Below are 24055 nucleotides of genomic sequence, written 5' to 3' on the forward strand. Positions count from 1 at the left end.
AATGATACTAGTAACATTAGGAGAAAGAGAGAATGATTGATAGAGATAATAAGAAGATTCAGGTGAATAAGAGAATGAAGGAGGAGGAAGTAACACACATCGATCCATCAGAATCTCAGAGAATGTTCCATTGAAACAAATACGATATGTCTCACCTCCATATCCTTCAGGACAATTTGAGAGAGAAGATTCTTCACCAGATTCCACTCCCTCATATCCATCTTCAGAAGAACAAGGCGGATATACCAATGTAAGGAGAAACACAGTAGTCTGAGACCCTCCATCATTACTCTGTGTCACCGTAAACGACATCTCATTAACACTATCTACGGGTACACCACTTATCACACCATTTGTAGTGTTCAGAAACAAACCTTCAGGAAGAGAAGGTGTAATGGAAAACTCAGAGTACATTGAGACATTCGAAGGAGTAAGAGACAAAGGCTCATACAACAAATACCTCTCATCCACACTATAACTGAATGGAGAAGGAGGGATCATTTCACAGAGGTCCATTTGGATCTCTGTAAAGGTTCCATTAAGACAGATTTGATAAGTATCACCTACGAATCCCATTGGACAATCATTTTCAAATATTTGGCGAGCTCCATGATCAATCCTCTCACCAGATTCTGTCTCACAACCAAGGAAAGAACGAGTAACTGTGATAGGAATATAGTGATATCCCTCATCACCAAAGACACCTACATAGAAGGAAACATCGTGACCTGTAGGTAACACACACAGTTGACCTGTAGTTGCATTCAGTGTAATGTCTGCAATCGATGGCAAGGCTGTATACCCACTCGAGAAGAGAGTAAATTGTGTAACCCCAGTAGTGGTGGAAGGGTTCACACAGACAGTATCCCACACATCTGTAAACACAGTCTGTGGATACATCACAGTCGTTTCAGATCTGAATACAGTCTTCATCTTAGGCTGTACCTCTCCAATCTTCACATTCATGGATGTGGTGCCTGTGTTCTTGAAAGTGAGAATGAAGCGACGATAAATGGCAAGAGGAACAATACGATAACACACTACAATACTTCCATCAGATTGAATTTCGGTTGATTCTTTCTCCTCTCGTGTGAACGATTGAATCTCCACAATATTTTGAATCTGATAAGAGATAGTAAAAACAGGAGTCAAATCGGTCTCTTCATTCAGGATATGGAAACAAAGTGAAGTTACTCCTTCAACAGAATCAAAAGGGAAAGCATAAATTAATGTGTTCTGAGCGTCAGGAAGAATCGTTACCGACCATGCAGTTGACACATCATAATCAAATACTGGATAGTTCCCTGTAACAGTCTGCTCTGTAGCCAAATACCGATACGTATTATCCATGAGAAGACGGACTGTACAATCAAAGAATATGGAAGATACACTCGCTGTCTGTTTGGATGTTACAAATACGGCCAACACATTCTGACCTTCAATAAGTAAATGACCAGGAACAGCAACTGTTTGCCATTCGCGACTCGAACCTGTAATACGATAACTAGGAGAAGGCTCGGTATAAATGCGAATACTATTCAACATAATGATGAGAGGTGTTGCAGAACGAACACGGATATCAAGACCCGAAGTGAGTTGAGAAGAAGAAATGGAGAATGAATACCGAACAATCACATTATCAGTTTGAGCGATAGAACTAGGCCAAGTAGTTTGTTCAGTGAAGTCAGTTTCATTGACATTGTATAATAACAAATTTGTGGAACTCGAAGAAGAAAAAGCCATTTTACATGGTTGATTTCCTTCAGCAAGGGGAGTAACTAAATACTTGAGATCCACTTTGATCTCAGAATTAATGGGTCCAGCATAAATGGTAACTTGGTCACCCCAGGAAGTAGCTCGAATTGAGATAAGAGAATTTCCAAAGCAGTTATTTGGCAAGTCTGTGTAGATACAAGGACGATTCACTAGGCGGCCGGAAATATGTAAAACGTAGGTGTCAGGGTGAACATCTATGTTAATCGAAGATGAACTCACACGTGAAGAATAAACAGTATCCGATGTTGAATTCACCAAAGTAAGTAATGTAAGATCATTTCCAGATAGTTTCTTTTCCGTTTGGAGTTTTTGAATTGCACTGACATAGAATGAAAGTTGCACAACAACTTCACTCTCTCCAGTGCGCAAAAGGGAAGAACTCGAAAGCCTCCTCATGGTATTTCCATCCACTTCTTCCTGTATATATTCGCCTAATACCATACAGGAACTCATTACCACAAAACACAACAAGATCCTGATAGCTATGATGTTACGACCATCTTTTAGTGACTTACACTGATTAATAAGTTTCATTTCTATCAACTTCTTGTATTTAAGAAGAACAAAGCCAACAAAACAAACACAAATCCCATCTATTTCAGTCATTCCGAGAATAGAAGTGATATTGGAGTTTAAGAAAAGACTCAGTTTATGGTTTCCAGCAAATTCTGATAAAACTAAGAGTACCTATTCTGTTCTATACTAGAATAGAGTATTATTCCAACTGGATTTGCCTGTTTTCAATATAGAGAACCTGATGTCTCTCATATTGTTCTGGATCCATTACAAATAGCATAGCAGTAATTGTGAACGACATACTTCACTATTCGTGACTTCTATGTCAATTAACTCAAATTGTTTACATGGATACTCCAAAAACAACATTCACAAATGAATAATTCTATTCCAGGTAATACAAACATCAAACTGTTACCTGTTGCCGAAACCTAAGGAGTTTCATCTTTAATGGTCCCCTCTTTTCCCGTGAAAGATGTCTTTTATCACAATTCTACGAACAACCGTCAATATAATGGAGAACGATATACAGAAGCAACTTCCTGCTGATGTATTCGATGAAATCACTATTGCTGAGCAGCAACATGTCTTGAGTTACTTTTTGGATGGTGATTACTCCAAAGAAGACGTTGAGTTCTTTGTGAAACAAGTAAATTTTCAGAGTTTGGTTTAGGTGTAGTGTCGAAGCTTTGATCTTATCCGAGCGCGGAATCTTTACACGAATTCAATCCTCCATAATCGGATTATATCAAGAGTGTATAGTGAGATGAAGGAATCTCCAGAAGTATTATCTTCAACATTTGTGTTATTTTTAGACCTTTACTGAGCTAAAAGACTTATCAGATGATATACGCCAAAAGTATCGGGATACTGGACTTGGCGTTCTAGCAGATGGCAAAATTGCATTAGTTCTACTTACTGGAGGTCAAGCAAGTCGTTTGCAAATCTCTAAAGTCAAAGGAAATGCAGATTTTGGACTTCCATCCCGTTTGATTTAGGTTGTTACTTTGATTAGTAGATTCTACCTTGTTTAAACGAATCTTTTACCACATTCGACATATCCAGGATGAAGTAAAAGCGTTTGCTGGAAAAGATGTTCAACTTCCTATCTACGTGATGACGTCAGAATTTAATCGTCAAGACGTTGAAAACAATATCCATACTTCCTTTTCCGTTGTTGTACTCCTTAATCGTACTTTTCCTTGATAATCGTTATTATGGTCTCGATAAGAATCAAATAACCTTCTTTCATCAGGGTTCTTTCCCATGTGTCGATTCAAATGGTGACTTTGTGATGCGAGAGAAACATCGCGTTCGAGATGATAGGATTCCTGATATGTAGATTGCTCTCTCTCCAGATGGAAGTGGAGGACTCTTTTTAGCTCTTCATCGTAATCATATAATCGATGAATGGGTTCGAAAGGGTATTTCTCGTATCCATGTATTTGGTATCGACAATGCATGTGAATTGGTACGAATAGATTAGTATTATCATTCGTAGCCAGGTGATCCAGTGTTCCTTGGATATTCTGTCATTCATCAAACAGATGTATGCTTGAAGTGTGTGGAAAAATGTTGTCCAGAAGAACGACTCTCTGTACTTGCTCAATATGCAGAGCGTCCTCTTCTTGCCATTCACAGTGAGATGAACTATCGACAGATCATTCACCGAGATGAAGACGGTGAATTGGTATTTCGTTATGGATTCATTTTTGATTCCATTTTCACTTTGGATTTCATCTCTCAACAATGTCGAGAATCGTCATTACCTCTATAGTAGATATCTAAATCACTGGTCATGTATAGTTGTCATGTAGTAAAGAAAGCTATTCCTTATTATGATTCCATTCTCAATAGAACTATTAAGCCTATCACTCCTAATGCATATAAGATGGAATACTATCTCTCTGATGTTTTCCCGAATGCAACGAACCTTAAGGCGTTGGTTGTTTCAAGAGATGAATTTGCCCCACTAAAGAATCCCACAGGAAAACCTATTGCTTCTCCAGAGAAGGTGGTTGAACATGTTACCAATCAGCATCTCCGTTTCTTGCTTCGAGCTGGAGCTATTCTCGAAGGAGTAACGGAAGAAGACACTGGTCAGGTGGAGATTTCACCTTTGGTATCAGCTCATGGTGAAGGACTGGAACCATTTTCGGGAGTTCAGGTGAAACTTCCTTGTTGTGTATTGGATGAAAGTGAAGTGGACTTGAGAATGATCAAGAGTGAACCAATTAATGAAAGACTACATTTGTTGAATGATCGAAATGGTGACTATTATCAATACGTTCTTTTAAGAGTTTCTCTTCTCTTCCATGTTTCCTTACAAACATCATAATGGAAAGCGTACCAGATACAAAAACAGATACAAAAAGCGATAAACGACGCAACAATGATACTAGAGATGATGCTGACTACCAATCCTCACTTATCTCGGTTCTTTTTGTCTTTTACTTTTTGCATCAAATTGTTAACAAGAGGAAAACGGGTTATCATTCCTGTCATACGTCCACTGCTTATTTCCAATCGTTTCCGTTGATTGATAAGTTGGGAGTGCGTTTCTGAAGCTTGACTAAACGTGAATTTAAAGAATCGAACTCACTTCAAATACTCATCAGCCATTATCACTGAATTGTGAGCTGCTCCTCTCTCTTTCAATAATGCTTGCATTTCTGTTTCGTCGGGTGTCATTCTAGAATCAATACTGGAGACTACTCTTACTCATGAATTGATCCAGGGTACAGAAGACGAACTCGATCCAATTTCATTTGTAGATTGTTCTATTTATTTTTCATTCCTAAGAATATTACATCCATTCGTATGAAATCCTTCTTAAAATCTCGTAAAACAGACCGCTGTCTCTACATATCAAGTAAAATGTCCGAACACACTTCCACAATAGATTTGTATGTTGAATTACCACTTGCATCTCCAAGACGTTGCAATTCTTCGAGAGCATTAGCATACTACAAGTAAATCAGTTCAGCTTATTTAACATTCTTCAGAAGATTGTTAATTGTCTGTTTGATGTCGTCTCCACGATCAGCTTGTGCTTCTAACCTTTATCCCAACCGCAATCCGTTACCAATATCAGAATTCGAATGATCTATATCTCTAATAAATGAACTGAAAACCTGGAGTTTTGTCTATTTATCTTCACCATCTAGAAGATGTACTTGAATTCCGTTTTCAAGGATACGGATTCCCGAAAGAGTCGATTCCCACTACATATCACACATTGGATGACGGATATCTACAGAGGCCATATGAGAAATGAGAAAGAAAAGAGGACTGAAAATTCTGGGGATCCCATCCAATTTCTAGTTTTCGCATCTACTTCTTCGCTGAAGCAGAATATATTATTTAGGATTCGTTGGACAAGAACTTGTTGATTTATCCCATATTCTTGAACCGTCATTCGTACTAGGCTCATTCACTTTTGATCAATGTTTATATTAGATTATAACCCACACAGGGGAGAAAGAACAAGGTATTGTTGGTTCTAGTATCCGTATAGTGATTCTTGATTATCAAAGAGGTTCATCGTAAAACTGCTAGTTTGTGGAAAGACAATAATTGCTTTCTCAGAAGGTCATACTCGTTCTACCAGCTTCAAGGCTCTTATTCCTGGATATTACCTAATTTTTCCCCTCGTTTGCACAGTATCAGCGAATTGACGTCTAGGAGTTTGAAACCCCTTCGAGTTGATACCGAACTACCGCCCGACTATCCCCTGCTATGTTCACCTCTCCCGCCTCTTCATTCTTTCTGGACGATTGCTCCACTCAATCATTAATATGCATCCTTTCCTGCATTTTGGAAGGTGTTGTGAAGCGTCAGGATCAGGTAAAGGTTCTAGAAGGGAGTGACTCATAGTTGCATCCGCTTTCCTGCATTTCTCGTTTCACCGCCCTTCATAAACCAGCAATAGACATTCAGGATTACATTGAACGGTGAGTGAAGGAGGGGAAAGGTGATTTTTAGTATATATACATACACTTTATGTAGTCCTGAGTGTCTTGTTCTATCTCTTGTCTATATTGATCGCTTAATTCAGAGTCAGACTGTTGTGGTGAACTCGTTGTCTATTCATCGAGTACTCATAACAAGGTTTTGGTATTGCCTTTGTCTCATTGTTAGTATTATGATTGCTGCTAAATTCTTTGATGATTCTTTCTTTAAGAACGAGTTCTATGCTCGTGTGGGTGGAATTGACACTAGTGAATTGAATATGCTCGAACAAGAATATCTCTGTTCGATTAATTTCTCACTGGTGGTGTCACCTGAGGATTATCAACAGTATCACAACGAATTGTACAAGCATACTGTGAATGATATGTGCTCTTGCTGCTGCGGTTTAATGATTCCATTTCTGAAAGCATGTCCAGAGTCTCCTAATATCTTAATCTATGAGTATCCAAAACAGGTCATTCCAGACTCTCCTTGCAATGTTGTATATTAGCTATGGTTTGCTCTAAGTATATGTACTATTGTCATGTTTATTGAAAACATATATCAGCTATTTACCACAGCAACTTTTCTTTTTTGCAGGTTGCGATTCCAAAGATCTACATGAAACACACTCTTTATCCCATACACCTTATCACTAAGATTATTTTTCACTTCTACTAACTGGAAGCCACTGGGTTTATTTGTCTCCATATACTCTTTTACTAGAAGTGCTAGAAGTGAAGCAATCTAACTAACCAAACCAATCCGAGTAAAAACATCCGAAACACCAGCACCAGAAAGGGCACTTGTTTCGACATACATGAGATTCTCCTCTTTACAGAATTTATCAATATCCTATGTTTGAGTACATTGCCAAAGAGCAACTTCTTTGGGGACACAACGATCCTGTACCATATCACACTTGTTTCCAGCAATAATAATAACTAGAGATAAAAGCACTGATTCAAGGATACTGATATTTTCGTCAGCACATTTTCGAATACTATCTAACCAATCAGCTTTAACAGCATCAAATGTGGACTAAAGATGATTAGTTTCTCTGATAAGATCATACTCTTTGTGTCAGATCGAACACAATAACAGCAGCGGCAGCACCACGATAATACAATTGATTAATGCTTCTGTAGCGTTCTATTCGTTACAACACTCACCCTAGGAGTTACCCTGTCCAGCAGTGTCCCATATATCAAATTTAACAGTGAGTTTGTCATCTACAACAAGGGTCTTTGTAAAATAGGCAACTATTCGATTCATCACAATTTCAAGACTGTACCTCCAACACTGGCAATATGATTCTTTGTAAATTTGTCATCAACAAAGCGAGATGCCAACGAAGTTTTCCCCACAGCGATATCTCCTACAATCACCATCTTCCCCTTGAAAACATAAGATGACATAGTTAAATTGCTTCTACAAACAAAGATTCTTTAATAGTTCCCAATCGATTAAAAAACGGGGATTTTAGATTCCTAGCAGCACAAGCAAGTTTCAATCCCTTAAAGCAGGTGCTGGCCGGATGACTTCTACATGGAAAGGACGATTACTTCTCTCGAATATGTTACACTCCTCATTTCCCATAACATCAACATAATCAAAAGTAGCAACCGATGAGTTCCTATTGCTTTGTAAAGCAGCTGCCAGTTGGCCGTAAGAACTCTCGAAGGTTACCAATAATTGATCAGATCGCTGAAGAATCAGCAAGTCCACAATCGCTCGTTGCATGTGGACTATAGCATTTGACATAGAACCATAGTTCTTTTTAGGAGCCGAGTGACCAAGTTCAAATTCTGTTGTTGTAACCAGGGATCTTCCATATTTCCTCTTGAACAGCGAAATCACATTTTTATTATCAGTAGAGAGGAAGATATACACTTCTGACAAAGAAAGAAACTCTTCTTGTAAGATCTTGTCAATAGCCTCATAGTATAATGGAATATCTTCCATTGTCAAAAATTGCTTATCTGTATAATGTTCCTGCTTACCGCCGATCCGAACTTGAACCCCAATCATGAAGCGAGTAAGAAGGGTTTTCAAATGAGACTGAATGATACCGCACAAAGGCGGACGAGGATACATTACTATTTCATAGAGAAGATTCACAACCCCTTGGAGCATGGGCTGCTGTTCTGGAGAAAGATGATATTGTTTCCAAACATCACTGTAGTAACGATTCTGGAAGAAATTAGCTGTAGTATTAGTAAAGCAATCAATCTCCAAAGCTGCCTTGTGAGTCAATTTGTTCAGATGGTTTCGACGAATATCGCGTCCTTGACGAAGCGTAGAGTACATAAAATAGAACTCGATCTGACTAAAAGGAATGTCAAGGAGACTGTACCGCATGTTAGGAAGTGCATCAAAGAAGTGGTTAGAGTACAATGGAAATGATTTCACTACACATAAAAAGGGAACAACAGAACCACTCTGAATGCCACGGTTAGTGGCTAAAGCAGCTATAATACTCGATACTAGTCCAATTATCACATTTCCCAAACCTGATTCTGCATTCACACTGTAGATAATCACTTGATGAGTCGAAGAAATATTCATCTGGTGTTGGTACATAGACTCGAGCATCTTATAAAAGAGAACATCTTGTTCATTAGTTTTGTTCAGTTCCCCTCGTTTCCGAATACTGGTTTGCTGTGACGAATGAAATCGGAATTTACTCCGATATATTCTGTGATAAAAGATGTCTTTGTCACTTCCAACAATTGTTTTCGATGTAAGATTGCCCGAATAAATATCTGTGTATTGAAGGAATCCAATAAGAACGAAACAAAGGAGAATCTACTTCATGACACAAGAACACCAAGTTACTACACGGAATACAGATATCCTATTCTCCATGTTCAAAACCAATCGAATCAATCAAATTGCTTGCACAAACAGAAATACATGAAATCATCATCATAACCTGCGTAATCCTCGTCATCCATCTGATCTTGCCAAGTATCATTTGATACCTTCAGGCTGATGGTTGTCTTGCCCTTCTTCTTGCCCTTCTTTGTTCCAATCTTCTCTTCCTTCTTTCTTTCCTCCTTCAACACGTTGCATGTTGTGGAAAGTTTTGCGAAATCATCACTGTTCAACTTGCCTCCACACTACCCATGAAATACCATATACAGTAGTACCTGACGAAGACAGCACTGTAAGAACTCCAAAGTATTGGTTGCATTGCCAATTTCAAGCATTCTCTTGCCTAGTTTATATGCCAATTGCTGATAGTCTGTAATCTCTTTAAGGGGAATCATATTCACTCCCTTCTCGGTTTCACTGATGAATGCTACGAATGAAAGCCTAAATACACAGATACAGTCATCAGCCTTTCCACCGAACATCTCTTCCAGAATCTTGGCATCTGCGTTTTCCGAGATTTTCTTCAGACGCTCCTTTTCGGCAATGGGATCATCAAGAGGATGGTCCATTATATCGTCATGCTGAACACCTTTATTCTCGTCATACTTCTTCGCCTGGACATAAAGTCATTTTAAAGGTACCTTACAGGACCCTTATCCGCAGCCTTCGCTTTCATTCGATCCTCCACACGGATTTTCTCTTCCTCCGTCACCTTTCCTTCTCCATGACAAATAGGACACTGTAGTTAAAGAATCCGAAGAAAAGAATCGCAACAATAGGATATCTCCACTCGTTTGTCTATGACTGCATTATTATCAAAAAGCATCGTAGCTTCTGCTTCCCAGTTGTCAGCAACATCTTGATTAGCAACTTCTGCTTCCCAGTCATCAGCGACATTATCTTCTATTTCATCAAGAAACCCAGCTCCTAGATACCCCAAGACATGATGGATGTAGAATCGGATTGGTACAAGGCCTTTTTCTGATTGGGAAAAGGAATCACGGGAATGTGATAATAAGAACTCATTCCAAAGTGGTCGTGTATCATATTCTATGCAACAGCTCAACCTATAATACATAGTGAATGACTTCGGTTTGTCGAATCTGACAACATCAGACTTGGATTATCTTTCTTATTTGTCTATCGGCTATCCAGGGTGTATCTACATTTGCTGTATTGAAAACTGTCGAGTATAGGTCTGGTGAAATAGAGGCATATTCTCCCCTTTAGCGTCTTTGCATTTATTAATAAAAGTACCATAGATTGGGATGGTTATTCTGTAAAGAAAAAAGATTCACATCACTTGGTGTCTACTTGTTGATAGATGTTTGTATCATTAATGAACTATTAAACACCACAATAGATCTCTCCATAAATGGAATAGCTCTTTGGAAGGAAACAAGAAATGCCAATTATCCCTCATTTATTGATTGTACGACTCTTATTGCAATTTGAATAGGATCGAACTGTACCGTTTTATATTCGTTCTTAGCATTTTACGCAAGAATAAAATGTGCATATGGCGTTCAGTCATAAGACGATGGAAAATGTGGAGATTATACAGTGTTGTATCAATTATTCTGTTTTGTTGTCATTTCATTTCTAAGTGGATGTGGAAGTAATTTGATATGGTTATTTGTAGTTATAATAGAGTCTTTCCTCTAGGTTCATGTGTCTGCAGCTATTATCCTGGGTTTTCGAATCACGAAGGCAGTTTTATATACCAGGGAAAACTTATCACTCCCTTAAGTAATAATGGAGTGAGATTTGATAAGTTGAAGTTGAAGTTGTGGATTATAACTAGATCATTGTCACTGGTGTCAAAAACTGTATTCTTTGACATTAACTCGCGCTTCTATGTTGATTCGGATTTGCGTGTACCATACTTTGGAACGTTGTGTAGTAAGCCGAAGGTGTTGTGTATCTGATTTCTAGAAGAAAGTAACTGTTCTGATTACTGTCGACATCCTGTGAACACTGAAATGCGAAACCAACATAATGATGCCTACCTTCACTATTATAATAAAGATCTTAAATATGTTGATGGAGAGTATCAGATTCAACAAGAGTATAGTCTTTTTGTTTTTCGAGGCTCTGTACAATTATCTGATGAAGAATCCAAGAAGTTTCAATCAGGGTCGATGGATGAGCCAACATTCATGACTCCTAGGGATATTACTCTTGTTTCTCAAACATCGTTCATTTTGGATTCATGCCTAATTCATAGAGTTGAGCGTTTTTTCTTCATTTCCAGTCTCCTTCAACGATGGAAAGGGTCACGTTTCTGTTATTGCTTTATCACTAGTCCTATCTCTATTACTATTTTCGTCCACAAAGATGCACTCGATAATCTGATTAAGCAGATTCTTCAGGCTCATTTTCCCTTTCGATTGCTTATTACGTTGTATATTCCTCTACATCCTGACAAAGATTGTATCCAGTATCCTGCACGGAATAGTTCACTTCATTGCCGTTCGCAATCATTCTTTCCTCTCAATCGGCTTCGCAATATTGCACTTCGAAGAGTTGCTACTACTCATTTTCTACTTGTCGATATGGATTCATGGCCGTCAGGTATACAAGTATTAGTGTTATCAATATAGAGGGTACTTATGATGCACTTCAGTCGCTCCCGCGGGACTACATGGATTCTTCAAAATTTGCTACAATCGTTCCTTTGTTCACTTTTCATCCTTCTTACTTCAGTAAAGAACGGTTTGCATTTCGTGAAGGTATTCTCAAGTATTGTAATACTTCCTCAATGATTCATAGAGCAAAAGAGCTGCTTCCAAAAACCAAAGAAGAACTTATCAGGGAGATTAAAGAGAACCATTTTGTTCGTTGTGGTGAAGTGGCTCAGAATCATGTACAGTATTCTAGGTTATTCTTCCTTAGCAATATCTTCCTCCCGAGTGGTACAATCTAAAGAATCAAACCAAAGTATTGTATCTTCCTTGCTTTCATAGTCTGTGGTTAGAACCATATATTATGTTACGATCTTCCTCTTCTCTTCAATTATTTGATGAAACATTTGTCAATTATGGATTTAACAAGGTACAATGGATTGAAACTCTCCGGTACTCTGGATATGAGTTTTATGTCCTTAATGACGGGTTTCTCATGGATATGCCACATAAATCGTATGGATAATTCTTCTGGATTAGTTCAATAGATCGAAATTTGCTAAATGGTATTATTCCATTTTTACGAGGGGTCATCTAACTACGCTGAAAGTGTATCGATCCTTCTTACATCGTTTGAGACAGCAACCGGATCGAAGTCGACAGCTACTTTGTTTTAGTGATCATGAGTATTTGTATATTCATTGTTGTGAACATCCAAACTCTTCACCTTCACTGAGACTTTGGTTAGAACCTGAGCCTTATCATCAAACTCACTTCAGTACATAGCATAACTCAAACTGATAGAATTGTATTTTACCAATAACCACTATGCATAACATTCATTTTAGATTAGTTTTATCCCAATACAGTATGCGGGTTTCTTTAACCTGTCTTTCAACTGGATTTAAGGATAATGATGGAGAGTTCGTTTTAGAATGTGAAAACTCCAAGTGAGTGAAGAAACCAATTCCGATGTGTAGATACTTGATCAATGCACGAGATGGAACTCAAAGACTGTGTAACGAATTCTCTATCCGACTGTCAAAACTAAAGGGGATCTTCATCACAAGGATGTCTCCCGAAACACTTGGTGGACTTCCTGGTTTCGTATCTGTTCTTTTAGTTATTTGTAGGTATGCTTCTAACGATTTATGATATGGGATTGAGAGAATTGAAGATTTATGGTCCTGAAGGGTTATCTGTCTATATGGATACATTACAACTATTTATCAATCGGTATTGTTTATTGTTTGTGAATCCCATTCAGTCCTGACTACGTTATTACGGTAATTGAGATTGAAGAGGATATGGATTCAATTGAACTTGATAATGACGTTGTCATCAGACCGTTTGTAATCCACCCAACTCCATGTAGAATCTTGGAATGTATTCAATTTTAGCGTCTCTTGCTTTCACCAGAAAAACTTCCCAGACTCCCTGTATTATCATATTGTTACTACTGACTTTCTAGATTCCCTCAATTTGTCTTTTAGTCTTGTTCAGCGAGAAACTGCATTGTATGGAAGTGAGATTAGTTATCTCATCGATATTCCAAGGATTAAAGGAAAGTTTTGTCCAGATAAAGCGAGAGCACTGGGAATTCCAAAAGGAATTCTATTCAAAACACTCAGTATGGGAGGAGAAGTTGAGATTGGTGACAAGGTGATTACCAGTGATATGGTCATGACTCCTCCTACACGAGGTCCGTGTGCTCTAATCCTGTCAATTCACTCAGAATCGATTTTGAATCAAAGTATGCAATCGCGATTATTTAGTACAATTGGCAAGGAGATAACACTCCAATTCATTCTTCATTCTTCACCGTTCTCCCTCCGATCTTATCCTTTATATGAGCAAATTCTATCAACATTCTCTCAATTCCTTCATTATTCTCTACCTGATGCAGAAATCAATCGAATTCAGGTTCATGAAGCCAGTTCATTGATTCACACTCGTGTATCTACACTTTTCCCATCACTTTTCCCACCCCTCATCAGTTACTCTGATCATTCATCTGTATCTTCGATTTCTATTATCGTATCTTTACAAATGTGAAATAAGCTCAAGGAACCTCATACTTTGATAACTCTAGTTCCTCACAAGCCTTCTCAGTCTCTCACATCAGCTGCACATCTCAGTGATGATCACTCATTATCAATGACAGAAATCGGGACAAAATCGTATTTCCAACGTCTACAAGAAATAACTCCGAAAACTACCATTCCAGGATCTCTTTTGTTTCTTGGTACAGGTTCGGCACTCCCAAGCAAGTATCGAAATGGTTTGGTTATAGATCGATTATCACCAGTAGTTACAGGTATGTTACTCAATAACTCCATTCTCCTTGACTGTGGTGAAGGAACCTTGAATCAGCTCCTCCGAGTAACCTCAGAAGACGAAGTCCTTACTCGAATCCGTGTGGTTCTGATCAGTCATTCACATGCTGATCATCACTTGGGTTTGCCACTTCTGTTAACTCAGTTAGCGAGGAGAGTGACAGAAGAATCAAAGTACACAGAGAAGCGGCCAAAGAGAATAGATCTGTCTCCTTTACTCATTGTTGGGCCACCTCGAGTACGGTTATTCCTGGAAATGTGGAGTGCATTTATTCCTTCGATTTCTTCCGTCTATACTTATCTGGATATTCCAATAACCACGGGGATTCATGGTCATGATCATGTGGCACTTCCTTCTCTTGCACCTACTTTAATTCGTTCCGAGGGAATCTTTGCTGAGACTCAGAGAGACGGAAGTTTCATTGTAGCAATCCGTGATCAGGACCTTACCTTCAAGTTCTATCCAGTAGGAGTTGATTCGGTTGCTGATGGTTAGATTGAGCATTGTGATGATTCTGTAAGCACTTTGGTTCATACTCCTTCCTTCACTTTGATGTACTCAGGAGATGGTCGGCCCAATGAACGAGTACAAGAATATATTCCATCAGAATGGTCCATTGATGTGTTGGTGAATGAATGCACATTCAGTGATGATCGACAAGAACAAGCCAAAACTAAAAATCACTGTACATGTAGTGAGGCATTACATGTTGGTGAGACTGTAAAGGCAAAATATACGATTCTGACTCATTTCTCACAACGATACCCTAAGAATCTGTGTCATGATCAAGGAATGAAGGAAACTCGTCAACTTGTCTTCAATAATGATAGTAAGTGGATCTATGCTCATGATCTTATGAATATTACATTTGATGATCTGGAAAGGATCTGTTTGATTCGGGATGAATTAGAAGCATGTTTTGTTTCTGATGAAGAGGAATCAAGTATTTCTTTTAAACAATCACATATATGCAATAATTAAACCTTTTCCATACCTTCAACCAACAATGGGAAGCATTCATAAAACTCATTCTTTGCTTCCATTGTTGGGAACTCCAATGTTAAGGACCGAGAGGCATGCAAAGTAACAAGAGGTTTCTCATTTCCATTTTCAATCTTTGTGAATTCACTTAATAGCAAAAATGCCACTTTACCATGGAATATAGATTTCTTTCTCAGCCATTGAATCTACGTGTCACCTCATTCTCTTTATCCTCACAGCACGACCTCCTGAACTATGGGTAATCAGCGAAACTGTAGTCTCATGAGGTTTCCCACGAGAACAATGCTTCATACACACAATACCAGCTTTCAGTTTCTCTTCAATCATAGCAGTCTTACGAATTCTTTCTTCTTCTTCACGTCGTTTACGTTCCTCTTCCTCACGCTGTTTACGAATTCTCTCTTCTTCTTCACGGCGTTGTCGTTCAGCTTCTTCTCTTGCTTTTCTCTCTTCTTCTTCCCTTGCTGCCTTAACAGCAGGATCCTCATCAGGAGTGGTTGTTGCACTTACAATACTGTTGACAGTATTTGTAATAGAACTAGTTAACGAAGCAAATAGACTTGGAGAAGCATCTTTGCGCTCATCCTTATCACGTCTAAACATATTGAATATGCTCTTTTGTTTCTTTGTCTTTCCAAGCATTGGACCTGGTGACGAGACTTGTTCCAGAGGTGAGACTTGTTCCTTCTCTTCTTCATCGAATGGATTATGTGCTTCCTCTTTGGGTTTCTCTTCAGGAGCAGCAAATGGATTGCCTGATTCTTCTTCTTCTTCTGAAGGATTGTCGAAAGGATTTGGTGAAGTTACTTTCACTTCTGGGTCGAAGGGATTACCTGCCTCTTCTTCTTCTTCTGAAGGAGCATCAAATGGATTAGAAGAAGTGACTTTCAGATCTTCCTTCGGAGTCTCCTCTTCCTTCAGAGGTTCTTCCTCAGGCTTATCTTCCTTCTCCATAACATCCTCTTTGGGTTTGTCCTCCTTCTCAGTGACTTCTTCCTTAGGTTCTTCTTTCTTCACACTATTTGATGTGATATTATCAGTATTGAGAAGCATGAACTGAGATGAAACATGACTTCCAGAATCATGACAACGCTTTGCATGAGCTTGTGTATTGGCTGCCGCCAATTTCTTTCCACAAATTGTACACACGAAATCAGGATCTACTGATAACAAATTCATAATGAATACTTTCATCATCACCATCTTCTTCCTTATTTAGAATACTTGATAAACTCTTTGATGCTGATTTCATGAAGGTATTTAGAGCAAAACGATGTTTAATAGGACCATGATGAAGATCAGATACTCCTTCACTATCACTTGATTCCTCTTCTGATTTCTTTTCTTCAGGCTTCTCTTCCTTTGGCTTCTCTTCAGATTTCTCTTCCTCTTTGGGTTTCTCTTCAGGAGCAGCAAATGGATTGCCTGATTCTTCTTCTTCTTCTTCTGAAGGATTGTCAAAGGGATTTGGTGAAGTCACTTTCACTTCTTCTGGGTCGAAGGGATTACCTGCCTCTTCTTCCTCTTCTGAAGGAGCATCAAATGGATTAGAAGAAGTGACTTTCAGATCTTCTTTAGGCTCTTCTTTGGACTCCTCCTTGGGTTTGTCTTCCTTCTCCATGGGATCCTCTTTAAGCTCTTCCTTCTCAGTGACTTCTTCCTTAGGTTCTTCCTTCTGCTTCTCGTCACTTTCCTTCACACTCTCTTCCTTCGGCTTATCAATATCTCCTCCAATCGGAAGATAACGCACACCTCTGAAGTCCTTACCAGGGATACAAGTGATCAAATGAATGATTGAATCCGTTTCTGTCAATGACTTACCACACACGGTACAGATATAAGCCACTACACCTAAGCATTCCTTCACATTCCTACAAGGTTCTTCTTCCTCTAGTGTCTTAGAAGCAGCTTCTTCTTTTTGCTTCCTTTCTTCTTCCTCTTTCTCAGCAGCAGCTGCCGCTGCCGCAGCTTCAGCCTCCTTGCGCTTTCTCTTTTCCTCCTTCTTTCTCTTTTCCTCTTCCTCAGCAGCGGCAGCAGCTGCAGCAGCCTCGGCTTCCTTACGTTTTCTCTTTTCCTCCTTTCTCTTGCGCCTCTCTTCTTCCTCAGCAGCTGCTGCTGCCGCTGCAGCTTCCTCTTCTTTTCGTCTCTTCTTCTCTTCCTTTCTCTTCCTTCTCTCTTCCTCCTCAGCTTCGGCAGCAGCTGCAGCTGCAGCAGCAGCAGCTTCCTCTTCCTTTCGCTTCTTCTTCTCTTCCTTTCTCTTCCTTCTTTCTTCTTCTGTTTCTTCCACAGCCTTCACTTCCTCACCAGGTACTGGTGATGAAGCAGCTTCAGCTTCCTTGCGCTTTCGTCTCTCCTCCTTTCGCTTTCGTCGAGCTTCCTCTTCCTCCTCCTGCTTCTTCTTCTCTTCAGCTTCAGCAGCAGCAAGAGCAGCAGCTTCAGCTTCCTTGCGCTTCTTCTTCTCTTCATGACGCTTCTTCCTTTCCTCTTCTGTCTCTTCTCCTCTTGGACTCTTCATCTCAGCTTCAGCGGCTTCGGCCTTTCTCTTTCTCTTCTCTTCCTTCTTGCGACGTTTCTCTTCAGCTTCTGCTTCAGCAGCAGCTGCAGCTGCTTCTTCCTCCTTCCTTCTTCGCTTTTCCTCTTTCTTCTTACGCTTGCGCTCCTCTTCATCATCATTCGAGGATTTCTTTTCCTCTTCTTCATCAGATGAAGAATCCTGATTCTTCTTTCCAATTGTCTTCACAGAATTCAAAAAACTTGAGACAAATTTCGATTTCCCTTTGAAAATACCTCCTTCAGGTACTTGAGAGGCATCTACAAATTCGTATCTTGCTGTTGCAACCTGACTATCAATATACTATCCATGCATTACCTTTTTCTTTTCCTCTTCCGTAGCCGGACAAACTTTGTCATGAGACCCAATGTCAGATTGTGGGACATAATAACCACATGCATAGCACAGAGCAAACATATCGGAGCTACGGAAATCAATCTTCGTTACATGAATCCATACTCTGGTTGTGGCATTTTGGATAATACACAAAAATAAACTCAAAGATAATCCCGTAAGATGGGGATTGAAGATACTCCCAAAAATGAATGTGTGCCGAACAAAATGGAGGGGATTTTGGGATTCACTGGAACTATTCATATACCGAATTCTTACATGATGGAGATTGTGAATAGCTTGTAAAGACTGAACATTCATGAGTGAGAGAATTGGAGAGAATTCTTGGACAACCAATATGGATCTCTTAACAAACAACTCTCCTGAATATGAACACAAAGAGTCTACTAATCCTTTATTCCAACCAATTTTCACTTCGAAACTGGTAGCCACAACGAGGACAAGTGAATTCGACAAGAAAATCAACAGCATCCTTATTAACCCAAATCTCATCATGGGTGCTAATTGGGACATACTCCTTGATTGCAAAACGTAGCATTTGCTTATTTCCACATTTCGAACAAACCATATCTACTAACTGACGGTTGTCATTCAGTTGACTGCTATTTCTAGATCTAATCCCTTTATCGTGATATTACGATTTCATTGACTGCATTTCGGAGTAGTATTGGCTGAAGTCTACTTCTGTGATGTCTATGATCTTCTACTTCATAATTACACTCCTCTGATTCGACTTTTAAAAGAATGAGCTGAATAATTGCGGTATCATCACAAGAGAGAAGATTCGAATCAAGAGAGCGAACCCACTGTCTCATCCGTTCTTCCTTTGACCACGTCATTTCAATTGTACGACCTTCAGTATTTGGTTTTGATATCCACAGCTCGCCACGTTCCCCTTTTGAGAGAATTACACTCACCATTTGCATGACAATACTCCCTAACTCTCTCGCAAAAAGAAAGGAGTCATCCGAAGAAGAATCTGCGTGGTAAAAATCAAGGACTTCTTGCTTCATCTTCAAGGGCATGAAATCAAATCGATATTGCAAGGAACGGGTTAACATCTTTGTCATAATTGCTGCAAAGGAATCATTTTCATTCCTTTCAATACGAGGAATGGGAGGTAATGATTCTATCACTGATTCATGGGGAAAATACAAACTCATATCAATAACACTATCAGATACTGCTTTTTTCTTCTGTTCGAGATCCCATGCCTTTGACGATTCCGAAACAACGCGAGATGATGCTTCTTTTTCTCTTTGTGAACTTTTATCAATGGTTCGAATATCATTTCCAAGAGATATCTCACATTCAGCCTTCATCTGTAAATCACTCTTCAAATCCACTTCTACCTGTTTGCAATAATCTAAATCTTTGTTGAATTGGTCCACATCAATGATTTTGGATTGACCATAATGACCGGCATGCATCGAGCAGAGAAAGTCAAGAAGACATAGTTTCACGTCACAACACTCAATACATGCATTCTTCTTTCCACAAACAGAACATTCCATCACCAAGAAGAAAGAATGTCATAACAAACAACTCATTCAGTGAGCTCATCAAATAGAGACAGTTCCTGAGCTATTTCATCTTCCTTACTTGCTTCCTTACTACTATGAGTCTATTCGCTATTCAAGTCCCAAAATTCATACCTGAGGTAAGAAACGATCTCCTGGACACAGCTTCTCAAACATCTCTCGAACATGTTTCATGCGATGGTCCATATACAAATAACATCCTTCTTGTCGAGTAGGGAAGTAATAATAGTTTGAAGCAGAAGGCTGACAGGATCGAGTTACCTACAGTCATATCCATGAGCAGAACTCACTTCAATATAGTGACAATCATACAGAACAGAAACTGGAACTGAACTCGACAATTGGCCAAGATATCTCTGAACAGCAGTATCCATAATAGAATATAAGGAATCTATTGTATTCTCATCGACTTTCTCGATTTCCATGAAAGCATGAATCAAGGACTCTTGAGGAGCAGTCATTTTGAATTCGTCGTTCAGCTATACTTCACATAAAGTAATAAAAGGTACCACAAGGAGGTAGATTGCTCGATGAGACTCGGTTGCTGGAATTACAATAATCTCTCTCAAATCCTTTTTATCTGCTATATCTCTTTTATCATTTCCTGTGAACAGATAGATTCCATGAATCACCTTTCCATAAATCGGTCGGATTTCCGTCATCCTTTCCATAAACGGATAATCATCGCTTGCGATCACATTCTTGCATCGAATAACTGTATGAATGCTTTCATTTGCAATTTCGATAGCAAGGACCTTTTGATCCCGATTTCGTGTGATCACTCGAATCACTTGAGTCTGGAGCATTGTGAGACCTGCATACACATTATTGATTCTACAAAAGGACTGTAGAATATCGCCACATCCATAGATCGGATAGAGGAATGGTGTTGTTCCATAGATGTTCAATGATTTGATGAACTCCTGAACACGATGAATTCCGTCTGGAGTGAGTAATGGGACAAAGGCTAACTATCATTATTGAGGAAGAAGAGTACAATGAGAATCGGAGAGATATGACTGATCCGAGCCAGTTAAACAGATGGAATAGCTATCTGACCAATCATCTCCAACATGCCTACATTATCATGTCTTTAAGAATACCTGTGATCTGGAATTCTGACTTCAGAAAATCAACAAACGGAACATTGGTATATTTCTCTAGATCAATGATCAACACAGATTTGTTCTGAGGTCTGGTTAAACTACGGCCTTGCTTCAGCTCCACATCATTCACAGCCAAAGCATCTTCTTCTGTTGATGCAATACTATCTCCAATGAACTGAATGAACTTTGCAAGAAATCGTTTATCCTTTAGACTGATTGTCTTGCTTGCAAAGACTTCCTGACGACTACATGGGAGTTTCATCACTTCAGCTTTGGAATCTTGTTCGATCAAGGCAGAAATACTATTCTACAACAGAATTGAAATTAGGATGGAAATACCATAGGATAAAACTGTGTATATTGGCCAAGGCCAGACTCTGCTAAAACAGAAACAACCTCACCTTGAGAGAGAATCATGCTACTATTTATATCAAAATTGTAGCGTCGATTCTGTTTTATAATACGCTCTTCTACAGATTGAAGTTCAGGAGAATCTGAATCTGATGACTCTGCTATCATCTCCCTCCAGAACGAAACAGAAGGTTTATTCCATTCATCTACGACATTGTGAAGACATACGTCATTGGGAGAATACTGTTCAGGAGTGATTGGCTCTTCTTCAGTAACAACAAAGGTCTCCTTTTCCCAATCAATTGTACGACGAGTCACAGGTTGATTCAATAAACGAAGACACTCTTCAACAGCTATGATCACAACAAAGTCTAATATTTACGTAAGGGACTAATATCAAATGGTAGTTTACTCAGATCTTTATCCTTTGGAAAGTTTCGTAGTTCCGAATAGGAAAGAGAAGCTTGATTCGACCCATAGAAGGAATTCTATGATATGAATATCAACAATCCATATCTACTGTATCAATTAGTAATACACGCTTCCCAATTCGAGATAATGCACTAGGTTTCATTCTTCCTTGATTCCAAACCCCGCAAATACCGAATTCTCAAAGTTTGTTCCCAGAAGCACATAATCGTATTCTGCTTGTAACTCCTTATCCATCGATGATGCTTAATAATCAACTGAACTCACAGCAATCGTTCTCTATTGATAGAGATTTTTGGAATGAGATCCGTGATAACTCGGATTTGCAATCCGAAGACTTGCAATGGTTCTTCTGAAAGTGGCCTCGTTCCACCAGCCTCGATTATTTCCAAAAAGTAAGAAACTATCTGGTTTCTGTTAGCTTTAGTGCTCATACTATGGGATATGCAGATGTTGCTGAGAATCAGAACTTGGTTGTGGCGAATGACTCATCGTATACATCCTTGTCTTTTGAGGAGATTTCAATGTATGGACGATTGACTCACTTGGATCTCAATTGTTCGCCTTACGAAGATTGTATCAATTGCTGTTCGTTCAATGAGCTATCATCGTTAGTTGCTGTTTCAGTAGGAAATGGTTCTGTTTATCTATGGGATGTGCAAACCCATACAGATACTCAGTGTATCAAATCAAAAGCACCAATACGTCAACTTCAGCGATTTATTCAAACCGATTCGTGGTTAGGTTGTATGAGTCAGCAGATTGTTGTGCTTGATGGTTCTCAAGATGTTGTGACTCCCTTTATTCAACGACCCTCTGTGTCTTGCTTTGGCATTTCTTCAGATAAACAGTATCAGTACTAGTGAGTGTGAACTGTAGATTGGTGGCTGTTGGGGATTCTGACCATAGTCTGCACATTTACGATATTCGGCAGCCATCACTTCCAATTCACTCGCTTTTCTTCCCTGAGTCTTGTGATCCTGTTGCTGTGACTTGGGATAATTCCAATCGTTTTGTTTGTGTGAATGGACATTCTTGTATTGCTACTGTCGATTTGGTTCAGGAGGTATGTGCGGGTAACGGAGTATCTATTCTTAATGTCCAACACAACCAGAAATACTCTCGAAATTGTATCTTTCAAGATGGATACCTCATTACAGGCAATGATGATGGTTTAATTTCAGTACATGGACCTTCCTCTTCAACCTCTGTATCAATATGTATTCACTATGAGGTCTAATTGATATGTAGCAGAATCACCCATTATGAGTTTGCATCCTCTCTCTCTCACTCATTCTCTTGCTGTGCCTGATGCTGTTCTAGTTACGACCGATACAGAGATTGCTTTATTGTCTCTCACTCAATCATTTCCAATTGATGAGGAGTCAACTGGTGACGAACCGGCAGATGTAGTGAATTTGGGAGAGGATATGGAAGAAGAGGCTGAAGAGTGGATGCTTCAGGGAGTTCGTAACGAGTATATGCGTTGTTCTTGGGACCAATATGGAGTCTGTTGTCAACAAGTATTTGTTTGTCGAACATGTCGAGACCAATATGATCGATTGTTAGCGCGATTACATCCAGAATGGTCGGCAACTGAGATCCAATCCATGTGTGATGTGGGAGCACTCTGTGAACAATGTGCGTATCACTGTCATGAAGCTCGAGGGCATGAAGTAGTTGAATTAGGGATGAAGAAAAGTGTTGCTTGTGACTGTGGGAATCTATTGTTCCAAAGACTGGATCAATTGGCCCTTCTCGACCAGCCCTCTCTGTCTCGCGAAGATATTCCTCATCTTCATGAGTGTTCGCTATGTCCTTCCAAGCCTGAACAATCCTGCAATCACTTTAACCATAATTGGCGTGATCGATGGTGCTACTGTGACAAAGAAGAACGACTTCCAATGGTCCAATGTGTTCAGTGTTGTGATTGGTTTCATGAAGATTGTGCAAAGGAACGATATTTATTGACTCATGGGGAGGTGATTAATTTGGAAGATGAGAAGAAAGACTTCTATTGTGAGGCCTGTGAATCGAAAATAGGAAGTCAAGTTCAGCCAATGCAAACACAGTTAGTAGGGCAGCCTTTACAGTCTCCACCAATGGTGCAACCTTCACAACTTCCACAACAGGAATCGCAACGAGACAAAGAAGAGGAAGTTGATGATAACGAAGAGAAGAAGATGGAGAGGAAAATTCGTTCTCGGCTGAAAAAGAATGACAAAGCAGGAGCAATGAAACTCGTAAGAGAGAAAAAAAGGAGTCACTTCTAGATCATGAAATACATGCTACGACAAACACTCTCAGAATCAGAATCTCATCAACGTAATATTGTAGTTCAAAATGTGGAATCGTTTGTAGTTTTATAATGAATAGGATGTGATGCAAGGAGCCAAGATGTTAGAACGGATTATAAATAAGATTAAACATGATCGTGAATGAATCTGTTTTCACAAATAAACTACTTTCGATGTACTCATGTCTCGGAACGACCTGTATTTGTGGTAATGAGGTTAGTCTCTATCGATTCCACAGGACAGGGTTGACGCTTTACACAATCCACTCGAAGTCGACGATTGTTAAAGGTTACTTCGTAATTTTCTTTTGAATTGGTATTATAATTAGTCCATTACAACAGAA

At 39.2% G+C, this 24055-nt stretch overlaps 14 protein-coding genes across 14 annotated transcripts; 7 read left to right on the forward strand and 7 right to left on the reverse strand.

Annotated features, from left to right (window-relative positions):
- Positions 1-58: 58 nt before the first annotated feature.
- On the reverse strand, positions 59-2217 carry JH06_3455 (hypothetical protein; the record flags this gene model as incomplete). The annotated part of the gene is made up of 2 exons (XM_014672233.1): positions 59-114; positions 144-2217. The coding sequence occupies 2 exons, from the start codon at positions 2215-2217 to the stop codon at positions 59-61; spliced, it is 2130 nt and encodes a 709-aa protein (XP_014527719.1).
- A 589-nt stretch (positions 2218-2806) lies between these two features.
- Positions 2807-4630, forward strand: JH06_3456 (UDP-n-acetylglucosamine pyrophosphorylase; the record flags this gene model as incomplete). Its single annotated transcript, XM_014672234.1, has 8 exons — positions 2807-2941; positions 2972-3076; positions 3108-3279; positions 3311-3405; positions 3434-3604; positions 3635-3763; positions 3794-4068; positions 4099-4630. The coding sequence occupies 8 exons, from the start codon at positions 2807-2809 to the stop codon at positions 4628-4630; spliced, it is 1614 nt and encodes a 537-aa protein (XP_014527720.1).
- An 86-nt stretch (positions 4631-4716) lies between these two features.
- JH06_3457 (hypothetical protein) lies at positions 4717-5625 on the reverse strand (the record flags this gene model as incomplete). The annotated part of the gene is given in 9 exon segments (XM_014672235.1): positions 4717-4864; positions 4895-4984; positions 5014-5072; positions 5103-5153; positions 5184-5258; positions 5289-5347; positions 5378-5438; positions 5469-5516; positions 5530-5625. The coding sequence occupies 9 exon segments, from the start codon at positions 5623-5625 to the stop codon at positions 4717-4719; spliced, it is 687 nt and encodes a 228-aa protein (XP_014527721.1).
- Positions 5626-6030: 405 nt separating this feature from the next.
- Positions 6031-6754, forward strand: JH06_3458 (cyclin-dependent protein; the record flags this gene model as incomplete). The annotated part of the gene is made up of 4 exons (XM_014672236.1): positions 6031-6138; positions 6169-6245; positions 6277-6372; positions 6433-6754. 4 exons carry the CDS (start codon positions 6031-6033, stop codon positions 6752-6754), a joined length of 603 nt encoding a protein of 200 aa, XP_014527722.1.
- Positions 6755-6807: 53 nt separating this feature from the next.
- On the reverse strand, positions 6808-7661 carry JH06_3459 (RAS-related protein RABa4d-like protein; the record flags this gene model as incomplete). Its single annotated transcript, XM_014672237.1, has 7 exons — positions 6808-6974; positions 7005-7098; positions 7129-7187; positions 7218-7284; positions 7319-7395; positions 7428-7505; positions 7538-7661. The coding sequence occupies 7 exons, from the start codon at positions 7659-7661 to the stop codon at positions 6808-6810; spliced, it is 666 nt and encodes a 221-aa protein (XP_014527723.1).
- Positions 7662-7752: 91 nt separating this feature from the next.
- Positions 7753-8838, reverse strand: JH06_3460 (hypothetical protein; the record flags this gene model as incomplete). Its single annotated transcript, XM_014672238.1, has 1 exon — positions 7753-8838. The coding sequence occupies one exon, from the start codon at positions 8836-8838 to the stop codon at positions 7753-7755; it is 1086 nt and encodes a 361-aa protein (XP_014527724.1).
- A 290-nt stretch (positions 8839-9128) lies between these two features.
- Positions 9129-10198, reverse strand: JH06_3461 (hypothetical protein; the record flags this gene model as incomplete). The annotated part of the gene is made up of 4 exons (XM_014672239.1): positions 9129-9365; positions 9396-9734; positions 9767-9859; positions 9911-10198. 4 exons carry the CDS (start codon positions 10196-10198, stop codon positions 9129-9131), a joined length of 957 nt encoding a protein of 318 aa, XP_014527725.1.
- A 904-nt stretch (positions 10199-11102) lies between these two features.
- Positions 11103-12270, forward strand: JH06_3462 (hypothetical protein; the record flags this gene model as incomplete). The annotated part of the gene is made up of 5 exons (XM_014672240.1): positions 11103-11317; positions 11348-11694; positions 11724-11862; positions 11893-11986; positions 12016-12270. The coding sequence occupies 5 exons, from the start codon at positions 11103-11105 to the stop codon at positions 12268-12270; spliced, it is 1050 nt and encodes a 349-aa protein (XP_014527726.1).
- A 545-nt stretch (positions 12271-12815) lies between these two features.
- JH06_3463 (zinc phosphodiesterase elac protein) lies at positions 12816-13519 on the forward strand (the record flags this gene model as incomplete). The annotated part of the gene is made up of 6 exons (XM_014672241.1): positions 12816-12846; positions 12878-12980; positions 13012-13115; positions 13145-13183; positions 13216-13450; positions 13480-13519. The coding sequence occupies 6 exons, from the start codon at positions 12816-12818 to the stop codon at positions 13517-13519; spliced, it is 552 nt and encodes a 183-aa protein (XP_014527727.1).
- An 817-nt stretch (positions 13520-14336) lies between these two features.
- JH06_3464 (metallo-beta-lactamase superfamily protein) lies at positions 14337-15062 on the forward strand (the record flags this gene model as incomplete). Its single annotated transcript, XM_014672242.1, has 2 exons — positions 14337-14546; positions 14577-15062. 2 exons carry the CDS (start codon positions 14337-14339, stop codon positions 15060-15062), a joined length of 696 nt encoding a protein of 231 aa, XP_014527728.1.
- A 3320-nt stretch (positions 15063-18382) lies between these two features.
- On the reverse strand, positions 18383-19418 carry JH06_3465 (hypothetical protein; the record flags this gene model as incomplete). Its single annotated transcript, XM_014672243.1, has 3 exons — positions 18383-18596; positions 18627-18691; positions 18723-19418. The coding sequence occupies 3 exons, from the start codon at positions 19416-19418 to the stop codon at positions 18383-18385; spliced, it is 975 nt and encodes a 324-aa protein (XP_014527729.1).
- A 1088-nt stretch (positions 19419-20506) lies between these two features.
- On the reverse strand, positions 20507-21652 carry JH06_3466 (RAB proteins geranylgeranyltransferase component; the record flags this gene model as incomplete). The annotated part of the gene is given in 6 exon segments (XM_014672244.1): positions 20507-20595; positions 20633-20942; positions 20975-21357; positions 21369-21474; positions 21507-21549; positions 21579-21652. The coding sequence occupies 6 exon segments, from the start codon at positions 21650-21652 to the stop codon at positions 20507-20509; spliced, it is 1005 nt and encodes a 334-aa protein (XP_014527730.1).
- A 200-nt stretch (positions 21653-21852) lies between these two features.
- Positions 21853-22655, forward strand: JH06_3467 (hypothetical protein; the record flags this gene model as incomplete). Its single annotated transcript, XM_014672245.1, has 2 exons — positions 21853-22265; positions 22295-22655. 2 exons carry the CDS (start codon positions 21853-21855, stop codon positions 22653-22655), a joined length of 774 nt encoding a protein of 257 aa, XP_014527731.1.
- Positions 22656-22680: 25 nt separating this feature from the next.
- On the forward strand, positions 22681-23857 carry JH06_3468 (E3 ubiquitin-protein ligase UBR7; the record flags this gene model as incomplete). The annotated part of the gene is given in 5 exon segments (XM_014672246.1): positions 22681-22938; positions 22985-23091; positions 23154-23658; positions 23689-23772; positions 23792-23857. The coding sequence occupies 5 exon segments, from the start codon at positions 22681-22683 to the stop codon at positions 23855-23857; spliced, it is 1020 nt and encodes a 339-aa protein (XP_014527732.1).
- Between the last annotated feature and the right edge of the window lie 198 nt (positions 23858-24055).

This window comes from Blastocystis sp. subtype 4 (assembly GCF_000743755.1).
Source record: "Blastocystis sp. subtype 4 strain WR1 chromosome Unknown seqid_0105, whole genome shotgun sequence".
Taxonomy (NCBI): domain Eukaryota; class Bigyra; order Opalinata; family Blastocystidae; genus Blastocystis; species Blastocystis sp. subtype 4.